This window comes from Cyrtonyx montezumae, unplaced genomic scaffold (assembly GCF_038088225.1).
Source record: "Cyrtonyx montezumae isolate F1298 unplaced genomic scaffold, pur_monq_1.0 scaffold_10, whole genome shotgun sequence".
NCBI classification, from domain to species: domain Eukaryota; kingdom Metazoa; phylum Chordata; class Aves; order Galliformes; family Odontophoridae; genus Cyrtonyx; species Cyrtonyx montezumae.
Window position 1 is genome coordinate 35,549,359 of NW_027071826.1, and position 22,203 is coordinate 35,571,561.

The window sequence follows — 22,203 nt, forward strand, 5'->3', positions numbered from 1 at the left end:
GTAAGATCCAGACTCCACTGTTTCAGCAGCCTCAAGGGCAGAAAGACAGGACAAAGGCAAAGGTCTGACTGCTATTCAGCAAGGGAAGACCTCTTAACTGGACATAAGTATACAGCAGATGGGATGACTTTCTTCTGGCCTATCAGACACTTCAACCACACCTTTGTTAGCATGAACAGCCTGATCATGCAAGGCAGAAGCCTCCTGTCCTTAAGCTGTATTATCATTCATTCCTGGTGTTATCCCAATAAACTGAAGGGTAGCAGGAGGGGAAGTCCACACTTAGCATCATAAAATCACATAAGATCATCTCCAAGATCATCCAGTCCAACTGTACACCTGTCACCAATATTTTCCACTAAACCATGCACCTCAGTACAACACCCAAATGTTTTTTGAATGCCTCTAGTGATGGACTCCACCACCTCCCTGAACAGCTTGTTCCAGCACCTTACCCCTCTTTCAGAGAAGTTATTCCTACTGTCCAACCTGAATCTCCCCCAGAAAGGCTTTTAAAGCTTTATCACTTATGCCAGCTGCCTTACCACAGGAGTCAGAAAGCCTGCAGGTGAAGGACACTGAAGATTTCAGAAAGATCTGAGAGTACACAGACTGTCAGTTCAGCTATCTGAGCAAGAAAGAGGAAGGAATAGTAGAAGTTCTCTATAGCCCTGCTCATGCTGAGTTCCTTGAACAGGAAGCTTGGGGGCAGGGCAGCCCCTACCACCCTATGGTGGTATGTGCATAGAAACTAAAAAGCTCTTTCATCCATTTTCAAGAGTTGCATGTGTCATGCATCTCCCTTCACTGAGTGAAAGTCAAGAGGAGCTGTTCCCTTCTGTACTTTATATTCCTATAGTTCTCACAGTCTTTGTAGTCTTATTCATCCTTGTTTATTTATTAGAAAATCCCTACAGGTCTAGGCATTTAAAATGAAGCATTAGTTACATGGAATACAGGCCCTCAGAGTCCAGAAGTTGCTGGACATATTTGCAGAGGTGGATTGGACCAGCAGTGACCCAGTGACCTCTGCAGGAGATGCTGGTATGGATGTGAGACACTGGCAGGGCAGTTGCAATCATGAGACAACCTTCTCAACATAGTTAGCAGGATAGAGTCCAACGTGGCCAGTGAGAAGTCGGCCCTTGCACCATCCCTGCTCATCTTCCTCACTGATCTTCATTAGTTCTTCACCTACAAGTAAAGACAGTTATTAGGAAGCAGCTTTGGAAAAGATAGCATGGCATTTGCTTTTTTTGTGAACTCTCCTGAGGAAAAAAAACCTGTTGGTCTGAATCACCACCTTTTCCTCCTTATCATACTCAGTATCAGTTTAATCTCGTCCAGAGTTAATGACCTCTTCATTAGCTGTGATCAGTACCATTCCCTAGGCCAACTGAAGATTTTTTTGTTCCCAGTAGTTCTACTCCATTTCCTTTCTCCAGAGGAAAGTACTTAGAAGTCAAAGGGAACAGGTTTTTTTTCCACTAGCTCCTCTGTAGCAGGTGGGAAATAAATTTAAGAAGCTGCTAAGCTCTGGCTGGTAGGTACCAAAATGTCTATTCCATGATAGACTGTCTGGCTTGACCAGAAAGGCATGCAATCAACTTGTTTCCCAGCCTATGACCAGGAAAGACTATGGAGTTTTAACCTCCCCATGTCTACTTCAGGGAAGGGCAGATCTCCATCAGCAGGAGAGCCATATATGTGCCAGAAAGAGAGCTCTTCTGCATCATTAAGAGCATCCCACACTGGTAGAGGCTGGGAAGGAAAGACATCTGCTGTTAAGCTTAAGCCCTACTGGTCCATGCTTGCTAGAGCAGATTCAGAAGATGGATAACAGTATAACAAGGCATGCCTTTTTAACTACGAGATCTGCTGGGTGGAAAAAGAAAGCAAGGAAGCAAGTTCAAGAGCGCACATACTATAATATATTTCATAGAAAGTTTGTGTTTAGTAGCTAGTTTACTAGTATGGTTGCACTGCAGCATAGATACTGGAGCCTTGGACACAAACCTCTGCTACTGTAGGACTACCCTGCCTTTATAGAAAGGGGTATATTGTGGAGTTGTATAGCAGAGATAACATAAGACAAAACAAGCAAGATCAGAGACACTTAAGATCCAGATGTTCTCTTGGATTTGGAGATTGTCCTTTCTTAAATTTTGTTTGAATGTACTAAAAATTGAAGGAGTCCACTTGCTTTAGCATTTACTTCCTCTCAGTCCTCTGCTGGAAGCTAGGCTCTCCAGGCAAGATACCCATTTTGATCAATGCTTTGCATAATTTTTTTTGCCAGCTGAACTCTGTCTTCAGTAGCATACATCAGTTAACTAGGCTTTCTCCCAAAACATTCATCTTTAGTTAATTCAAAGGACAATGCAAACCTTGCACTAAAGAAGAGGCAAGAGGGATCCATTTCACCACTCAGGTCTGCTGCTTTCCCTATACCACAAGCAAGACTCAAGCAAACTTCTGAGGGGGTCTCATGGTTCTAAAATCTAAAAGACTGCCCATTGTATTATCTGCCTCATTAGTTGACAGTGGGCCAGTTCACAAGGAGTACAATAACTGTCAGTTTTCAAGATAACATCCAGTTCTTAAGGAGTGTTTCAATTATTCACTCAGCCCAAGTAAGGATAGCAAAAGGTTAGTAAGAGATTAGTGCTTCTGTACCTGCTTTAAAGCTCAGCTCATCTGCCTCCTGTCCTGTGTAATCATACAGTGCTCGTACCCGTACACCTGGTACCTTTATATCTTCCTCATGCCCATTGGCATCCAGGCACTTCTTTGGAGTGTCCTCATCTGACCACTCCGAAATATCTTCCTTCCCTCCACTGCACATGTGGAAGCAGAGAAGAAACAAGATGATAGTTAGACTTGTCTCTCACACATACTCCTTAATGCACATACCATTCTGACCTCTCAGACACTACTATGCTATAGAACTAAGTGCAAAAGACCCAGTAGCCAAGTGAGGGTGAACAGGAAGTGAGATCCCAGAGGACACTAAATTTGGTTGAAAGCATAGCAACATTAGGGCCCTAAGGGCTAGGAGGGAGACTCATTCTCACAGTATTTCCATATATACACTTTTTATGCCTTTATCCTACTCTAGTAGACCCTCTCATTCAGGGAAGGTCAGTCCTAATGAAGAGCCCAGCTGCGTCTGGAGCTATTCCAGCTAAGAACAGGACAGAGAAGGAAAATGCCACATCTCCCATGTTGAACAGATGTGGCTGGAATGTTATTTTCCAAGCAAGAAGCAAGAGCAAAGGAGAAAAGCAGCAGAGGACAAACACCTGGAACCCAAAAACCCTGAAGAGGCTATATTCCATACTAACTTCACAAATGTGGGTGCCCTCAGGCTGTCATAGAAGAGGCTGTTCTGCTCCTCTTGATAGAAAGACCTGTAGATGGGCAAATAGGGCCCTTGAATCCATTAGACTGAAATGGCCTTGATACACTTTTATATTCCCATTCTTTTCTGCCCAGTTCATTTATGCCAGAGTTCCCCTTTGAAGGCCAGGATGCTAGTGGCAGAATAGGACAGTGGTCTCTTCCCTATCCTGCTTGCTTTGTCACAAGGGAGTTGTCAGGCAGTACTTATATTAGGAAAAAAAAAACAAACCAAAAACACAAACATGCCCACATTTAAGAAATGGTACAGCTAATTCACAAAGTTGTCAGATTCTAACTTCCCTTACCCTGCCTAGGATAAGCAGGAATAAGACCAGATCTCATCACTAGAAGGATCTTAAGGCAGGCACCTAGTGATAGCATACAGAAGAGCTCTCAGAAAATCTCCTTTACTACTTTGTCCTGTATTTGCTGTTCTGGGGGAACTTGCCCAAGGCAAGAAGTTAAGAGGTCACTCCTATCAATCCAACTCCTATCAATCCAACTAATGATCCTGGGCAGAACTGTATTTTTCCTAATCTAATGCATCCCAGAATTCAGCCCTTACCCTTGCCTTGTCTGCAGAGGAGTCTGTGAAACAACACCATCTCGTGTAGGCAAAATGCTGGTCAGTGTGACATCATCAGCCATCTTACCACTCTTTTCTTTCTTGGTGATTGGCCGCTGTGTTTCAAGGGACCATTCCTGTTCAAGTGAAAAGCAATATTATCAAGCCATTAAATAAAAAAGCTCTAGGCATCTTTTTTGACCAATACAGAAAGGAAACAAGAACACCAGGTCATGCTTCATTTGTGGCAGATCAGTCAATTGGCCTTGCAGACAAACAGGCTCATTCCTATTGAATTCCAGCATGCAACAAGAGGGCCTGTGAGACAAGTTAAAATTGGAGCTTATTCCAAGGTCCTGAGCACTATCTCTTCTTCCTTGCTCTTGCAGCCAGATAAGCTGGAGTAGTTGCAGTTCAGCAGAGTTGTAAACATCCCTTTATGCAAAAAGACTGCAAGAAACTGAAGTTTCTGAAGAACCTAGCATCCTGAGCCTGCTGATCATGAAATTTCACTTCAATACCAGAGACACTAGCACAAGTTAGCCTAAAGGAACCAAATGCCAACTCTCAGACTTGGAAGGGGAAAGAGACCTGCCTGTTGTCTGTCTTTCCAGCACAGAACTAGCAATCCACCAATGTCATGAAAACTGACGGCAAGAAATAATACACTCGAGAATGTTATGTTACCTCAAATTGAGGCCAGTTCATGGCCATGCCTGGCCCGTGAGTGTTACGCCACCACTTCAGGTCCTCCTGGTTGTCTGCAGCCATGATCACTTGATAGAGATCTCGATACAATGCTTGAAAGCTATGACCAAGAACAGACAGCCATCAGTCCCTCAGTAGATCCCCAAAACTTAGTTAGGAAAAAGGCATTAATTTCATGAATAGCAAGCTACACAGATAATTAAATCCCACAAAGTTAAGGTTGATAGAGTAATAGCTCTTCATCTCTAGGGAAAGAGAGCAACCTTTATGAAAGAGCACGGCAAGCAGTATAAATTGTTTGGTGTGGCAACAGCTAACATTTGATGAGCTATGCTGAGAAGTAGCAGATGTGCATTTAAAGAGCCTGGCACATTCTTTCACACAGAAATAGAAATAGCTCAGATTTGTTGCCCTCACCTCAGTGTACACGAGGTGAGAAGAGCCTGGTTCTACGTAGCCCCACTGCATAATCCCTATTTAATGGGAACTTGTAGGCTCATGTTCATCTTTATACCACCAGATCTCTTCTCTGGGCAGAATGGGTGCCTTTGCTCAAATACTGGAAGGTAACAATTTAAATCCTCCAATTTGATTACAGGTAGCAAGATGGAGGCTGCTCCAAAAGTAATGCCTCTTGTTTTACTGTGTTAACCTACAATATCAGAGGTAGATATTGGTAGCACAGCAGTAGAGGTTGAATCTTCCTGCCAGTATTCCATTATATTTTATTGCCATGAGACAGATGATAGCAGAGGGGCAGTCTGACAAAACAGCATCTGACCTGGAAGTGCATATGAAGGGAAAGTGTGTCACTGAACACCATGTGGAAAAAAAATAGCACCCACTGACATTCATCAATGCTTGCAGAACATTTATGGAGACAGAACAGTGGATGTGACCACAGTGAGGTGGTAGGCAGCACATTTCAGCAATGGCAAGAACAGGTCACCTCCACTGACTTTTTTTTTTTTAATATAAGAACAAGCATGGCATGCAGACTTGTTTATTGCTAGCAAAAAAAAAAAAAAACATAGCTAATGGTGATAGCTGTATTGAAAAACAATGTTTTGTAGCTGAGAATTTGCTCTACCAAACAGTCTTATAGCATCTGATGTAGTTTCTTTGAAAATAAATAGAAGGCATTACTTTTGGAGTAAAGCACATACAGGACAGTACTAGAAGGGTTCAGAGACAGAAAGAATCTCTCCTGGGGAACATGTACTGGTCAGTCTGAAGAGACAGAATATGCCAGTCCTCTGACCAAAGTGACAGGGAACAAGCAAGTTGCTTGACACAACTTCCTTCACAAACACTAGAATTAGCACCCCTTGCCAGGGCCAAGGGCACCACAGTCCAGCAGGCCTCCCTCCTGTGCAAGGCCTGGTACCTTTCACTGGTGGAGAGGTTGAGATGCTGGTGCAGATTCAGGAACATCTCCTTGAAGAAGCACAGTCGCTTGCGCTCTGCTTCCTGACAGCCCTCAAACACTTGCTCCATGTCCTCCATGTAGCGGGGATTATAACGGTTCAGCTCTTCTAGCATCTTCTCATACTGATCCTTGCACTGTATCAACCCAGGAGGAAAGAGGGCCATAGTTATAAGTGTTGCCTGGAAGTCAAACCTGCGACCCTCCCACTTCCCAATCACCCCTGACAAATCCCTCCTTCCTTACCATTCCTCCTTCACAGAGGGATCACTTTTGACTCCTATGGGCAGACAAGCCACCCACTTTGCGTATCCACATCTTCAGTGAGTAGATGCTGCATCACATGCTCTTTTTTTCTTCTTTATGTATTTATTAGTGAGATCTTACCCAGTAGCAAAGATATAGAGTCCTTGCTCAGTCTTAGGTGCTGATATCTCAATGTAACTCACTAAAAGTCTTGGAACAAGACCTCACCTCCCGCATGCCTTTAGCAGGAGCGCCATCACTAAGTGATAATACAACCAATGCTTTCTCCTTGAGAGCAGTATCCTTGTGACTCACGTCTATTCAATACACTCACCTTCTCAGCCTCCTGAGTACATTTCTCAACACGCTCCTGCAACTTGCGCAGCTGCTCCTGTGAGACAGAGGAGTCTGCCTTGGCATGATTTTCCCTTGTATGGGCTGTTTTCTCCTCCTTCCGGGCTGCATGATAGTTTTTTTTAGAAGCCTCCACCTGTAGGAGTGATGCAGAGAAAGTCATTATTCTGACCACAGAGATCCTGTTTGTCAGAGAGAACATGTTAACATTTTGTTTCAGTCAGCAGCAATCGTTTCAGGACAAACCAAAAGAAATGCCAATTTGGTGTTTAGCCAACCATGCTCCAAAGGAAACAGGTACCTCCAAATGATTTCTTTTATGCTAACCTGCCATGCGAGAGCACCAAATCTGTTACCAAAGCTTTTTTCACAAAGTGAGGAAGCTGTAAGACCAAGACACCAACAAGATATCCCTCCCCAGGCGTTCTCTGTGAGAACTACTAGCCTGGATGGCAATCAGGCAGCCACCTGGACCACCTTCATCCCTTCTTCCCCATTCACACTTTGCTTACATCTTTCATTTTCTTCACCCAGGGCTTCTGGGCCTTCCGGAACCCATCCTCTGCATCCTTTGTCTCCTTAAAGCCCCCAATTATTTGCTTGTGGTAGGCCTCCTTTTGCCAGGCCTTGATCTTATCTGAATCTTCACCAGCCAGGTGGTTCCTGACAACTAAGTGAATCTCACTTAGTTTGTCTGCAGCTGTCAAAAAGGCATGCCAGGCCTTCTCCAGAGTACCATACTGTGGACCTGCAAGAACAAACACCAGAGGGGCACTTATACATCCTGCCCACAGACAATAAAACCTAAAACATAACAGAAGAAATATTCCTTTTCTCCTATGTGCATCTCTATGGGGTCATCTCCATAACACTACATCACAAGTCAGCATAGACATCAGCATCTAGACCAGCTGTCACAGGCATGAGTAGCCTTCACTGCCCTAGGTAGGGTCTTGGCAAGGGAGTTTCTGTATGAAGTTTTCTTCACCGATCTAGTCTGAGCTTCAGTTTGTGAGCCCAATGCCACTGAAGCACAGCATTAGTAGTTATTCTTTGACTGGAGGAGAAGAATGGGTGACAGCTGAGCTATTCTTAAAATGGGAGACCTGCAGCTTGATTTAAGCCTTGGACTGGCTAACGACTTACCAGATTAAACATTTTTTGTAACCAGAGTATCTAACAGCATTGAGAAGCATTCCTTCTCAAAGTGAAGGAAAGGGTATGGTACAAAACAAAAATTATAGTCAGAGAATTCACCTCCCTCCCTGCAGGTGGGAACCCTGCCCCACAAGAAAAAATCCTCACCTCGGTAAGACAGACCACTCCAGGAACAGAGTACAATTACTACATCCCGCCTGCAGCCCAACGTGACAGATTTACCTTTCTCCACATTGGTCCTCCACTTTCGGGACCACTCTGTTAGCTGTTGGGCATAGTTCTTCTCTATTTTGGCTCGCTCCTGGAAGCAGGAGATTAAGTCATTGCAGAGGCGGTAGCCATCATCCACCCGCTTCACTGTCCGCCTGTAGTTTCCAGCCTGAAATTTCACGAAACATTTATACTGTACTCATGTTCACACACCTTCAGAACAGATACCAGCAGGCCAAGCACACACTGAAAGGGCCCTCTTGAAAGCAACAGCAGGGCTCAGACCTGCCTCTGGCACTCTGATCTCAGACAAGCATAGCAGTGATAGCAGTAAGCAGAGATGCTCTGCTTACCTCTCACAGCTCAGATCAGTATCACCTGAACAAGAACCTCCCTGCATTTCTTCTCTCCTACTCCCTAAAAGCAGCATGTCATTCATAAACATGAAACTCAAAACCTTCAATTCTACGGTGGAAGGTAAAAACATTCCAACATTACCTCCCTCACACCCCAGTTATCTTCCCTTACCTCCCAGAAGCTTCCCTCGGGAGCTTCCCCACCAGCATCATCTTCTGATGACATCACACCCGTTTTCTTGCAGCAGAGAATTTTTGCAGATTTTAGTTAAGCTGAGGAGAGAAGGAAAAAAAGGTCTAATATAACACTGGCTGAACCTCTGCTGAGGCCACAGTGCTCCATGACTTAGCTAGAGAAGTCCCAGTGTCCTGCAGGCAAGCACTGCCATTACTGCACCTCCAGCAGCAGTTGGCTATATGTCAGAAATGCCCAAGACTGAACCTGCCTGCCATCTCCCCCTCTGCAGAGGAATGGCCTCCTTGGCTGCCCAAAAGCATGACTATAAAGAACACTGCAGAGGACTATCTTGCCAAACCTCAGCTGTACAGATCCCAGAGATACCAGTGAATCCATACTTCTCAGCAGCAGTCACTTCTGTAGAGTTTTTTCTCTTCACCAAGGCTCACAGAAGGGTAGCAAAAGCTGCAGAAATTGAGGTCGCTAGAACTATTTGAAAGCAGTCTACCAGAAGAGATGGCTCCAGCTTCCCAGTGTGAGAATCAATATCACAGCTAACTGGAGATAATGATACTGGGCAGTCAGCAGGCAGGCATGTCTTGAATGGGGAGGAGCCCTACAAACTGCCATCAGCTGAACTGGGCTCAAGCAGAGCTACTGAAATGTGCTGAGGCAAATTCAGCCACATGGCACTGCAGCAGGCATGCCAGTTACCCAGCCATGCCACTCCCCTAGAAATCTCTGTAGTGCTGGTACAGCCCACCAGTGCACTAGGGTCAAAATCCAGGCACGGAGGTAGGAAGTGTTTTTGCCCATTCCCCTGTGCAAACTCGTGCTGCCATTCTGCTCCTGACAGGGTGTAACATCAGATACCTTGAGGAAAGCTTCTGGCATCTCTCAGGCAAGAGCAAAGAATAATGGAAAGAGACTGAAGCGCTGACACTCACATAGAAACCTGCTCCATTCTAGGCAAGCTTGGGTTAATCTAGCATAGATGTCCTTTGCTGCCACTTCTCCTCTTGCACATTCCTAGTTATAAAAAGCTTTCTTCACACCCCAGAGAGGTATCTGGTCATTCTGCCAGCCCACACAGTACACAGCAGAGACGAAGAAAATCACGTCAAGAGTCCACATCTCCAACATCTTGAAAATCCTTTTCAGTATGTCTGCTGTACCATAAGCAGCATCATGAAGTGCCCCAATAAAGACTGCAGGAATTTCTTCCATTTCTCCTGGAAAGTCTGGCTCTGTTTGCAGTCTCATCCTCCTGACAGTAGGAAGTACATTAATGCTGTTCTAGAAGGCTGAAGTGATGAATGCCAGTCACAGAAGCAAGTTGTTAAATGAGATGTGATGCTCAAATGCATGAACTTTGAAGCCTGAAGAACAACTTCACCCATGCCACCAGCTGCTCCCATCCTCCCTTTCCCCACCATCCCTCAGAAGTCTCTAAAGCTGTCTTACAGGTTTCCAGGGCATGCAACTGCACATTAGTCCCCAGTAGCTACGTACCTGAAAATGAGATGATGGGAGCAGCAGGAAGCTGGCAACTACGTCCTGAGCTCAAGCTCTGTAAAACAGACTGGAGAGGAGACAGATGGGCACAGTTAGACACCACTGCTTCACTGTAGGGATGCTGCCTGTTCTGACACATCCCAATCCCAGCGTAGGCAAAGGGTGTCCCCCTTCTGCCAGCTACTAGGAGGGGCACCTTCTGATATAGCAGCTGCAGCCACTGTGCCTCCTAAGATGCCACGTTCCAACACGTAGGAGAGATGCCAGATCGCTGTGTCACAAGATCTAGCCCCAGAGAAAGTTAAAATAGAAACATTGGGGCGGCATGACAGCAGTGTGCGGGAAAGGTAGCATCACAACAGCTGAGCAAAGGGAACTGCCCAAGGCAAGAAGGGCCTAAAATAAACACACTCCCCAGGCACGGTATGTGGGGCCTGATCCCCTCTCACTGTGCACTGCTGGGTTTAGTAAACCCACTGCCTTCACGTTTAGGCATAGCAAACTTCAGGAGAAGGGAAGGTCAGATGTATACCTTCTTCATCTTTACTAAGCATCGTCTGGAGAGTTTTGTCTATGAAACAAAGGACTCTAACTTCACAATTAAAAACAAGCTTGCTTTCTCCTCATGGAGCGGCATCAGTTAATTACAACCCATGGAGGCTGTATCACTTCTTCCATCCTTCCCTCCCACTCTCCCTCATCCCCACTTCTTTATCAGGGAGCGGTGAATCACAAACATGCCTTCCATCTCTTGGTTCCAGTTCAGGCTGACTACACAGTCATAAAATTCAGGGTTAAATGTGGAACACTGTGTCAGAGCATGCTTGTTTGTTCGATGGACAGTCATATGAATGGAGGAACCTGAATCCACTCTTTCTGCAGTTTTCATGTTCAAATTGGAAATTAAAATCGAAGATATTAGGAATTAAAGATATATAAGAAATTAATTTGTACACAGTTCCACATTAAATGTGAGCCATGCTCCTTTATTTTATTCAAGTTACAAATCCAAATAACTGAGTTTACTGTGCCTGTGATTAGCAAGTTATGAAACATAATAGTAGCTGTGCTCAATGAGACTGAGTGTTCTTTTTGCCCCATATCCTTCACAGACAGTGGCCAAAAGCAGGTATTTTCCCTTGCTCTGAGAACAGAGCAAGCATACATGATGCCTCCCTGCATACTTTCCAAGCCTCTAACTATTTGTTGACAAGAGCTTCCTGAGCTGGATGTAGCACCTATGAATTTAGAAACACTCGATGCATCTCTTCCACTAACTTCTCCGATCTCATAGGAGTTTTCAGTATCAACAATATCATGTGGCAAACCATCCCACTGCTTAAGGATCAACTTGGAACCACTACCACAGTAGCCAGGTGGCAGAACTAAAAAGAAAAAAAGCAGTATACTATCTCTATAGTCAGTCTTCACATCTCAAGTAGCACTCAGTAGAATACACATTAAAAAAAAATGTTTGTGTAGACTTTATAGAAGCCCAGGGAAAAAAAAGTCCCAAAAGATGTAAAAAGGTAAAAAAAAAAAATAAGGAGGACCCTTTTCTGACAGGCTTTTTCTAGACTCTACATAGTTCATGAGCCCACGTCAGTCAGCAGATCAAATTGGATCTGCATGCATACATAGGCAAGGTACTTAGTGCACACAGAGGCTGAAGAACAGCTGCTGCTGTCACCCTTAGCCCAAGAAGAGCAAATAGATTGCCACTCCACCCCTCGTGCCTCATTATTCCTGAAATGTACGTGTTGTGTGCTGCCAAGAGCCCAAAACGAGGGAAAATTTGAGTTTGCCAGGAAAAGCAAATAGCTTAGCATTACACATGCCAAAGCCTGAAGCTTGTTTTGCAGCACAGTATGGAGATGGCAGTGCTACCCTGTGCACAGCCCAGTGTAGCAGAAGCCACCACATGATTCAGAAAGGTGGACTGAGCCTGCATAGGATGAGCAATAAAGCTGAAGTTACATGTGGATCAGCACCAAGACGCTCTGATGCCACTGCCACCTCTTCTGAGAAGAGGTGAACAACAAACTTGCACAGCCAGGGGAACGTTTCTTCTCCTCCTGCTTTCCTTGCTCACATCTCACAGTTAAGAGGTTGGAGACTTCAGTGCAGCTCCTGCAAGACAAGCTCTCTGAAGAGGCAGAAAGAGCAACCACATCTCTAGTTGCTTCACACCTCTGCAGAATTACAGACAAGGGCATCACTGCCACTGCTACAAACAGCAATGTCACATAGACAAAACAGATATATATAAGGTTTATGCAGAGCTGCAATCTTCACTGCAAGCAGTGCTAAAAACAAAACCTCTCCTACTTCCCTAAAGATCTGCTTTCATTTATGAACAGCATAGTAAGTTATTCAAAAGCAGCTCTTTATTTTCAGCTGCAGGAAGACAGAATGGCTCATGACTGATTCACTGGTGCTGAGCTCCACTGAGAGAAATGCCACTTGTCACAATAGAGCTGTTTCTACATTTAACCATGCTGATCTCACCCTACTCCAGTCAGTCACACATCCCAGACCATAATTCCCCACCCTCAGACCGAGGTGCCACGCTAAAACTCTCTGCTTTCAAATGCACACATATAGGAAGGCACTACTTGTTTTTGTTCCAAGTTTACACAACACTAGTACAACAGGGTCTTGTTCCACAATTAAAGTGCCTGGACTGGATAGTAATTACTCTTCTCAACTTCAGAAACTTTTCCCTAAGGCAGGTAAACCACAAAAATCTTCTTCCCTCTAAACCACACTCCAGTATTTCCAGGCTGCAGTGCCCAAGGCATCACTTCTATGCACTGCTTGACTGACTCCCTGTAAGCAACTGTTCTCTTAAGTTTGCCAAGAAGCAGCCTCTGGGCCCTACAAATGCTCAGAGGGCTGATGCGTGCAGCCCTGCAGGAATTTGTCCACAGAAACAGAGCTTGTTCACTTGCCAGGCAAGGCCTTCTGCCCAACTTCTTCCCCCTTTCCTGAGTACAAGTTTAAGCACTGGATTCAGGCAGACATAGGAACAAGTCTGAATTATATTTATCTAGTAACCAGGGCTTTGGCAGAAGGAGATCTTTATTATGGACCAATTTCTGTGTGTTGCTTAGCTTGGCTTTAATACCTAGTTTTAATTAGGAACAGGCTGCTAATAACTAAATTTCCACCTCAAGAAGACAATAACACCACAAAGCAGCAGCAACTGATGTATTTGCTTCCCAAAGTCACCTTTCCTGTACAGCAGTAAAGGTTTCATTTTCACTCCCAGGGCACTTCCAGTAGAGACTGACAATAAACATTTCAATCTCAACAATCCAAATACATAGAAGTACTAACACCACTGCCTCTTTTACAGAGCAGCAGACAAAAGCCCTTCATTTTCTGTTAACTGGTTTTCAGACAGAAGCCAGGAGGGACCACATGACTCCATCAGTGAAAAAAACTGCATTGCTGCCGGTACAGCAGTGCTAGGAAGGTCCTGATGGAAAGAATGAAACAAGGCATGGGACAGCATTTCCTTACCAGCCACCCTAACCCTGCAAGTAGGCACCCAACTGTTGTAGTCACTGATTCAGAGCTATGTCCAACAAGATGCTCTCTAGTGCTAGAACACATAACACCAATGTTTACAAGTGTATCCACCTCTCTGAAGAGGGTCCTGTTTGTCTTTACTGCTAGAGACCATCAAGTAACAGAGATCCTCCAGGAAGCTTGTGTACCTAAGATGATTTCTACCCAGCAAGACATCCCTTAGAGATACTTATCCTACTGTTGTGATAACACTCTTGGTAGGGTCACCTGACTGGGAAAGGGACAGCAAACCAGCATTTCCCAGCCACTCCCTAAGGACTGACGCCTACCAGGGCTGCCTAATGCAGTTTTGAGAAAGACTTCAGATGATCTCTCCAGGCAGGGAGAGGTCAGAGAGCCATCAGGCAGAACAGTAACTGCATGCAAAGGTCACTTCAGCTATGCGCAAGCCTGTAACAGAAGCCTGTCTCCAAGACAATGATTCTCTAGAGATTGCATGGCTGACCATTAGCAAAGTTCTCCATGGTTATATGGCAGTATTAAAATACAGACAAGATCCTCATCCATTTAAGAGAGAATGATTCCTCTATGTCTGCATAATTCTTCACTGCACTCTCTGGTTTCACCTTTTTTATACTGGTTGCTTCCAAATTGAGGCCCAGCTAGTATCCTGCAAATAAATATTCCACTGTACCTTCTACCTTCCCCCCATCTTTTTTTTTTTTAACTCTTTATTTTTAATTTTTTACATGATCAGACAGAACATATTCGTCAGCTTCTGTCTGCTGAGTTCTCAGAGCCAGTGCTACGGGACAAGCTTCTGCCAACACACCATTGCTAATCTAAAGGTTAAGATTCCTAACCAACATGCCGTACCAGGCAGAAACTGCTTCACCAAGAAAAGTTTTGCTTTCTACTCCCATTGTTGGTAGGAAATCTCTAGTACCATAGGAACACAGATCTGTCCTGGTTATTAATATTATCTCATACTGAGAAAAGAGTGTGTTGGGCTATCCAGGTCCACGTTATTTTGTTCTTCCTATGAGAAAGTTTGCTTATAACCTCAAATATCTAGAGGTAGTGCCACTGTCATCACCAGCCAAACCATGGGGTACCATCCTCTAGCAGAGCAACAGGCCACAATTGTTTAGTACATTCACAGCAGCTGGTGGAATAATCTTGACATGCATGCTGCAGCAATATATAACAGGCAGCTTCCAATAAGAGCAGAGGATAGTTTGATAAAGAGCTACCAGAAACAGTGCTACAGCAGCCTAATTTCTTAGCTTATTGAACAGCTTAGGACCTGTCCCACACAATCAGTTCACCTGCTTCCCAGTTCACACTGTCAGAGCAAGGTGTTAACCCATGTCTACCACGCGAGCCCCTGAGCTCAAATGTCCCACTCCACAAGCCTTTTCAGCTGCTTGCTTTCACACTGCCTACTTCTATCCTGTTGCATCAGTCTACAAATAAATGCCAAGCTTGCCAGCAAATTCGTGCATCAGCAACTCACTTTTGTTGCCATTCTCTTCCGCTTGACAGTTGTAAAGAAACTATTTCTTCCTAAATAACTTAAACTCCAGTAAAAGCTATTTTATCTCTTCTTAACAGTCTCAATCTGCACTAAATATGAACAGTTTTTCTAGTATTTAATCTACTTTGACCTGGTCACACTTTTTCTGCATTCTAGACAAGATCAACAGTCCATCCTGTAAAACAGCTGCCTGTAACTTAACATACCTCTGATCACAATAGCAAGCTAAGACAGTCCTCCCATTTCCAGTCAGGCTTTAAGTACGCATCTTTTTGTTCAGAATTTTATATGAACAGCAGTGATCCAAACCCCCATCCTCATCCAACTCAGAGCGAAGAATAGAGCAAATAATGGGGCAATTGTGTTTGTTGTTTTTTTCTTTCCCCATCTAAACAAAACTGGCTACTCCATGTCAACAGAACATTCTCCTCCTGTGATTGAGCCACCTAGTAACCCCAGAGTAAGGATCAAGTTTACTTGAATGTATTAAGAAGTCTTAAGATAGCAGTTGTTTGTAATGAAGCAACCTTTAGAAAAGCCACAGGACAGGTAGCTCTGTTCTGGTACTGAGCTTGCACAGGTTCCTTGCTACATGGCTGCATAGTCCTTTTGTTCACCTTTTGCCAAACACAGCTAGGTTTACTTAATTTTTTCCTCATGGGAAAGTCAAAGTAACATGAAGATGCAACCATAAGGCAAGAGTCACATATACAACATGGGGGTAAGGCAGGCTGCAGTACCATGTGAAGTGGCAAGACTATTGGCAGGCAGTTACGTAGGATTACTTTACAGAGTTTTTTGGGGGGGAACAAGCATGTAAAAAGAAAGCATTGTTTGCTTCGTAGAGTAGAAAGAACATTTGTTTCCTTAGATTCCCTTCTAAGCATCTCCTGGTCCTAGAAGCTTATAGCAGATGTATCACTTCATAGTTAGTCCATTCCCAAATATAACTATATCTTTGATGTATTCTCTAGAGATATGCAAACATGGCTGAAAAAGGGCACCCATTAAGAACTGACCTACAATGTGAATGTTTGTACTTCACATGTTCTCCCTGGAGATCACTGTACTGCGTCTTGCTGCAACTTTTGTCTACTTTCATATTAACGGCACAGAATCCAAGGTTTGGTTTCAGTCTCTTCAGCCCTTTTCAAGTACATTTTTGGATACCAAGCTGAAGAACAAGTCTATAAATGTCTTTCATATTTCAGGTGTTACCAACAAAATACCAAGAGAATACAAAAGAATGCACTATTCAGTGCAGAGAGCACATATTACAGAACAGATTTCAGATGCCGAGCATCACTGGAATGTCATTTGCTTCCACAGCCCTTAGCCACAGTACAATAGAATAGAATCATACAGATTTCACTTTCTGATTCTCAGAACCCAAACTGACAGGTGAGGAAAGCACACCAGGAATGTTTGTTGTTTTTTTTTTTAAAGCATAAACAGCCATCCTCCCCTCATGGCTTCCAGAAGCAGCTCCTATCCCACAGCTCAAAAAGCTGGTTTGTTTTTTTTTGGTTGTCGCTTGTGCTAGGGTAGAAGCCTGCAGGAGTCAACATCCAGATCTCACAGAGGTTCCAGGCAGCAGAGTGAGCAGTGCTGATACAAGAAGGGGCTGACTAAAAAGCACCAAGAAACAAAACAAAACAAAAAAAGTATTTACAATCATTCAAGAAGTGAAACATGCTCATCTTCTCCCAGTCCTCCACGGAAGCTTCCTGTCCTTTTCAAAGCCAGGCAGAAGCCTATTTCAGAGCTTCACTCAGCAGTGCTGCAGCCCATACAGCACATGCAAGAGCAGAAGAAGCTTAGCTAAGTAGCAAGGACACTGAAGGAGAGAAGGAAGTTACTGCCCACAGAAAATCACCTACAGGCAACTAAAAAAGTTGACCATGTCCCCAGCAGCCCAGGAGGCAAGTACCATATCTTCTTGCACACAGAAGAGACGCAGCTTGGCCATGCTCATAGCATGGACAGAACTGAAGAGTTACCAACACTTGTGTTATCTGCAGCAATTCTAACTCCCTTAGCCTGTAAAAACTTTCTGACGGGTCATGAACAACTCTACCACAGGAAAATATGAAATCCCCACAAGCCTAATGCCTCTGGTTCCAGGCTTCCGGTACTAGAGAGAACTCCCATGTGCCCCTAACATATTCTACAATGCTTGGTGACAAGCACTAGATTTAACAAACTAATTCCAACCATCACAGAATTGAAAGGTTCTCCATTGTGCCATTCTGACAGGAGCAACCACTGAGAGCTGAAATATGATTAGGATGCCAGTCACACTTATTGCCTCACAGCAGTACCCAGCCTCAGCCCACATTTCAGCTTGAAGGAACATGAAACTATTATACCAATCACTGAAACAAAGCAGGACGATTACAGCAGAGGACACATTAGACTCTCTGCACTGACTTCACACTATCTGCTGGAAAAGTTTCCGCCTCCACAGCCAGAAAGTATTTGGATGTTAAACTACACTTAGTGACCACCATGCCACAAGGCAGCAGGTAAAAAATTGCCTCCTGAACAGCCTCTGAACTGCTTTAAAGATGCAGAGCTCTTCTGCTACTCTTTAAAGAGCTAAAGCCCAATTTCTCTTTGAAAAACTCCTGAAGTACTAGTCAGTTTTCTCTCATCCTCTAAGGCTTTTTCTATTTAATCTCTCTAACACAGCTCCCTATTACACAGCACCATCTACACCCATAATGCTAAATAAGTGATAAAATAGCTTGCCTGATCAGAAGGTCTGTTTTGGGAAGATAAGTGCCCCTCAAAGAGCTCAAACAGCTCTGCTATTGTTTAAGCATTTCCCCATGAACTCTCATGAGCAACCTAAATTCACATATTACTGATCAGCTGATGGAAAAAATAGAGGCAGTTTATTATTGCTCTCTAATCAAGAGCACAGTTTTTTCCACTCAGGCTGTAGGCAGATACTTTTAGCTTTTGAGGTCCCCAGTTCAATCCCTGGATGGCAGCCATCACATGAACCAAACAGTTCAACAACAGAATAGCATCCAGCCCTCGAGATTGCCAGAATAACACACATACAGTATGTGCCACCCTGAGGTACAATAAGAGCTTCTAACAGAAGTTATGCCCCGTGTCATGCCCAATCTGCTCTCAGTTTTGTAGTTATCTTCACTGAACAGCAGTCACATTAAAAATATACCTGACTGCAGCTTTGAAATTTTTCTAGATTTTTTTTTTTGAAGGTTGTGTTCATCCATGGAAAGATTAGAAGTTTCAAACTAGTGCTCATATAATCCACAACAACCCAGAATGACTAAGTGCATCAGTCACTGACCTGGGAAGAACTCTGTCAGGCCCTGAAGATTTTCAGGCTCTTACAACCTGGTTACGTACACAGTTTGCCAAGATCTGCAGCATTTCAGCGCAGCCACACACAACCCATATTTACTCAATGAAGTCCAATAGTGGAGCTCCAGGCAGAAGTTGTACCTGGCTGACACAGTGACACTACCACTTCTCACAACCTGAGAAGTGAGACAGTACTCACAGGAGCTACAGAATCAAGTGCAAGCAAGCCATAGAAGATTGAACACTTGAATAAGGAAAAAAACAAAAGACACAAAGAGCCAATATAGCAATCCAATGCAGTGGGCATAACTAAATAAGGCAGGAAGCACGTAGTCCAGCTCACAGCCATTCCGTTCCAAGCTGCAACTTAAAGTTTCATCTAGTAAATTTTTTTAAGAGACTTCTCACAAGGCACTATAACACAAAACAAAAAACACCAGACTGCCTTGCAGAGTACAGCTTACACCTCATGGAAAGGTGAATCCATCCCAAAAAAGGAATGTGGTCAGTTACGTAATGTGAGGGAGAAGCTCCATTTTGACTCCACCCAGAGAGCAGCTCACCTGGAGTGGGGAGTAAGCCGGACCCTGTCATTTTAGCCCACACAGTGCAGCGCTGCATTCTGCTCCCATTACACACCGAGAAACACTTCAGCTGTCGCAGGGCTCAGTGACTTCTCAGTGACATCTGAATTCCAGGGTGGAGTGGGAGGCTCTGCGTTACAATCAATTACCGCAGTATCAGAAATTCCTTCGTGCAAAGATTGGCAGTGAAGTTGAAAGGGAGAGGCTCTGTCCATCGCAAAAAGCCAGGAGCACCCACTGGGCACAGAGCTTACAGCGTGGATGAAGAGGCCGAAGCACGTGCCCGAGGTGGTCAGCCAACCTCCTCCTCAGCCCCCCACCCGAGAAAGACGCAGGGCTCGAAGTAATGAGGCAAGCAAAGAGCGCATAGTTGGCACAGAAAGTTGTGAAACTGGTTAACGCATTCGGGCCACGCTAACTTCACTTATTGATGGTCTTGCGGAGACGGCAGATCCCTCCTCCTGCGAGCAGCGACAAATCACTGACTGAGCGCTCACTAATACCTCCGTGTTTATCAGCTCCCTCCTGCCCAGGGCGGGGAGGACACGGTAACCCCAGCGGTGTGCCACAGCCCGGCACCCTGCGTGACACCGAGACCGCCGTCTCCCGCCGGGCGGGGAGGAAGAGGAGAGCAGGGCCGGGGCTGCCCCGCTGCTCACGGCAGAGGGAAGGCCTGAGCCGCCCCCCACTCCCCCCACTCGGCCACCACGGGGCCCCTTCCCCCAGGAAAGCCGCGCTGCCCTACAGCCATGGCGCGGTCGGAGCCCGCGGCTCCAGTTTCAGAGTGGGAAGCGGCCCGCCGCGGAGCCGACACAAAGGGGCCCCTGTCCCCGCCACAAAGCGGAGGCGTCGGCTCCGGAGAGAGGCGGGCTGGGAGCAGGGCAGCCTGCGGAGCCCCCAGCCGGAGCGAGCCGCCGGGCACCTGCTGAAGGTCAGAGCGGCAGCCAGGCTGATCGGGGCTCTGCCTGGAGCCTCCCGCAACGGCTCGCACAGCAGCCCGCCGAGCCCCGCTGTACCCGCGGGCAGCGCCCCGCACAGCCACCTCCTTTCCACGCGGAAACTTTTCCTCGCGGTTGCCACCGAGCCGCCAGGATCCCCGGCGCTCCGCACAGAACGGATCCAAAGCCGCCTCGGCAGACGACCCTCGCTTACCTCACCGGTAGCGCGGCGGTCAGCAGGCACCTGGGCCGAGCGGGACGGGCCCTCCCCTATTTCAGCCGCGGGACGCGGGGGCTCCCGCCCCGCCCCCAGCAGCTGCCGGCGGGGCGGGCCCGGCGCTGGGGACAGCCCGGTGGCGGCGGGGCAGCTCTGGAGAGGCCCCGTCCGCTCCGCCTTCTCGTGATCCAATTAACGGGCCCTGCCCGGGCAGGTGGGGTCGAGCTGGAGGTGGTGCTGTGGGTTCTCTGAAGTGGGGGAGCTGGGTGAGCCGGAGCCGCGCGCGGTGCCGTAGGACGGCCGGTGTGCGGCTCGGAGCTCCACTCGTAGCGGACGGGAGGTGCTGGGCCGAATCCCCCCGGCACGGCGGGTGTCTGAGGCGGCTCTGCGTGGAGGCCGGAGGTTCCACGAGCCCCCTATCCCGCTCGGAGTGCCCGTTCCTAGGCTCTCCTGGAGGTGGGCAGCAGCTTCAGCACGGTCGCCCTTCTCTCAGCCCGCTCCCGCAGAGCTGACGGTCTGTTTGCTCTCTCCTTTGGAAACCTTTCCCTAAGTAACCCAGACTGATCTTTCAGCGTGCTGCTCGAAGCCAGCTTTTCCGCAGTACCGGGGGCTGCGGGCCAGAGTTTCCATCCCTAGCGCCAGGCCCGGGTGGGGTTTGCCATGACGCTGGGGCAGAGCTCACAGCGCAGCGGCGGGGCCTCGCTGGCCCCTCACCGCTTCCAGAAGTCCTGGGACCCGGCTCCAAGGACCAGCTGTGTGTTCAATCAGCACAGCAAGGAAAGACTGAGAGAGGAGAAAGACTGCTTTAAGTCTGCACTCTTGCTTCTATGGAGTGGTTGTGGGATGTTTTCTCTCTCTTTGTGACTCCTCCGGTTTCATAGGAGTCAGAAAAGTACCTGTAGTGGGGCCCATCAGGTACAATGAGTGCCTGTCAGAAAGGAGATGTTAGAGGCTATGCCAGGGCCAATCCTCAGCTCGCTTTAACCTGTGTGGAAGATGGGGACCTATGACATGCCATTGGGTGCAGAGCAACAGCAAGCTTCCCTTCCCAGTGGGACAGGAGAGGCTTATCTGCTCCTTTAAGTTAATCAGTGTTAAGGTATAAGTATCAGTTCTCTATTTTACTTAAAAAAATAAATTATATATATATATATATAAATTTATTTGGCATAGTTATACCCTAATTCAAGTATGAAATATAAACACCACTGTAAAATTTATCTATGTTAATTGAGTATGGAAAAACAAAAAATCTGTCAGTGGTTAATACTCCAGCCTGTGCCTGCTTTATGTTATAACAGTTGTGGTACCAATACCTCATGCATCTGAGATAATGCTTTCCACTTGGGGTCTGCCTGCCCCCAGCACTGAGTGGCAACTGTGCTATGTAACACTGCTGCTTTACTCCTTTCCCTCCTTCCCTCTAAGGCTGGAATAGCCTGTGGCTATTACAATAGCAATACTTCTTTTTCATGGTCCAGGATAGCTTAGTAAAGCTCATAGGCTAGAAAGAGGCCAGAGAGTGTGATGCTCACTCATTCTCATTTCTCTCTTTGGGATTGTATTTTTCCCTGCTGTTTGTTTGTTTGTTAGCAAAATGTAGGCTTGCCTGAGGCCTAACTCAAGTTGCTGTAATGGTACTCTTTACATCAGCAGTCAGACTAAAGTAGCCAACAGTGTTCATGCTTTGGAAAAAGGTCCTGGCAACAAGGAGGCAAAATACTATCCAGTATTACAAATACCACAGAGATGACAGTCTTAGTCACAATATAGTTTTACCAGAGCTGGCAACAGGATGTATTCATTCTGTGACAGAGATTTGAGGTCTGTAACACTGCATGTTGGACGGAAGGTATTGTGAAAAGAAGCCTCATGTCCTGCCCATGAGTAGTTACACTCCTCTGACTTGGTTGCATACGGGAGTTTGAGGAGAGTG

At 45.9% G+C, this 22,203-nt stretch overlaps 2 protein-coding genes across 4 annotated transcripts in view; one reads left to right on the forward strand and one right to left on the reverse strand.

Moving 5' to 3' along the window:
• The window catches only part of DDB2 (damage specific DNA binding protein 2), a 43,069-nt gene that overhangs the window by 5,194 nt on the left and 15,672 nt on the right, over nt 1-22,203 (forward strand).
• Nucleotides 871-20,384, reverse strand: PACSIN3 (protein kinase C and casein kinase substrate in neurons 3). 3 transcript variants are annotated; one of them, XM_065754906.1, is made up of 11 exons: nt 20,265-20,384; nt 8,598-8,698; nt 8,082-8,238; nt 7,214-7,449; nt 6,682-6,837; nt 6,063-6,238; nt 4,655-4,775; nt 3,968-4,104; nt 3,345-3,410; nt 2,677-2,837; nt 871-1,194 (listed from the first exon to the last, which is right to left on the reverse strand). In XM_065754906.1, exons 2-11 carry the CDS (start codon nt 8,649-8,651, stop codon nt 1,079-1,081), a joined length of 1,380 nt encoding a protein of 459 aa, XP_065610978.1. In that variant the 5' UTR covers nt 8,652-8,698; nt 20,265-20,384; the 3' UTR covers nt 871-1,078. The 3 variants fall into 3 exon arrangements, with proteins under 3 accessions (XP_065610978.1, XP_065610980.1, XP_065610979.1); XM_065754908.1 differs by lacking the exon at nt 3,345-3,410 and having other exon boundaries at nt 3,974-4,104; nt 20,265-20,382; XM_065754907.1 differs by lacking the exons at nt 3,345-3,410; nt 20,265-20,384.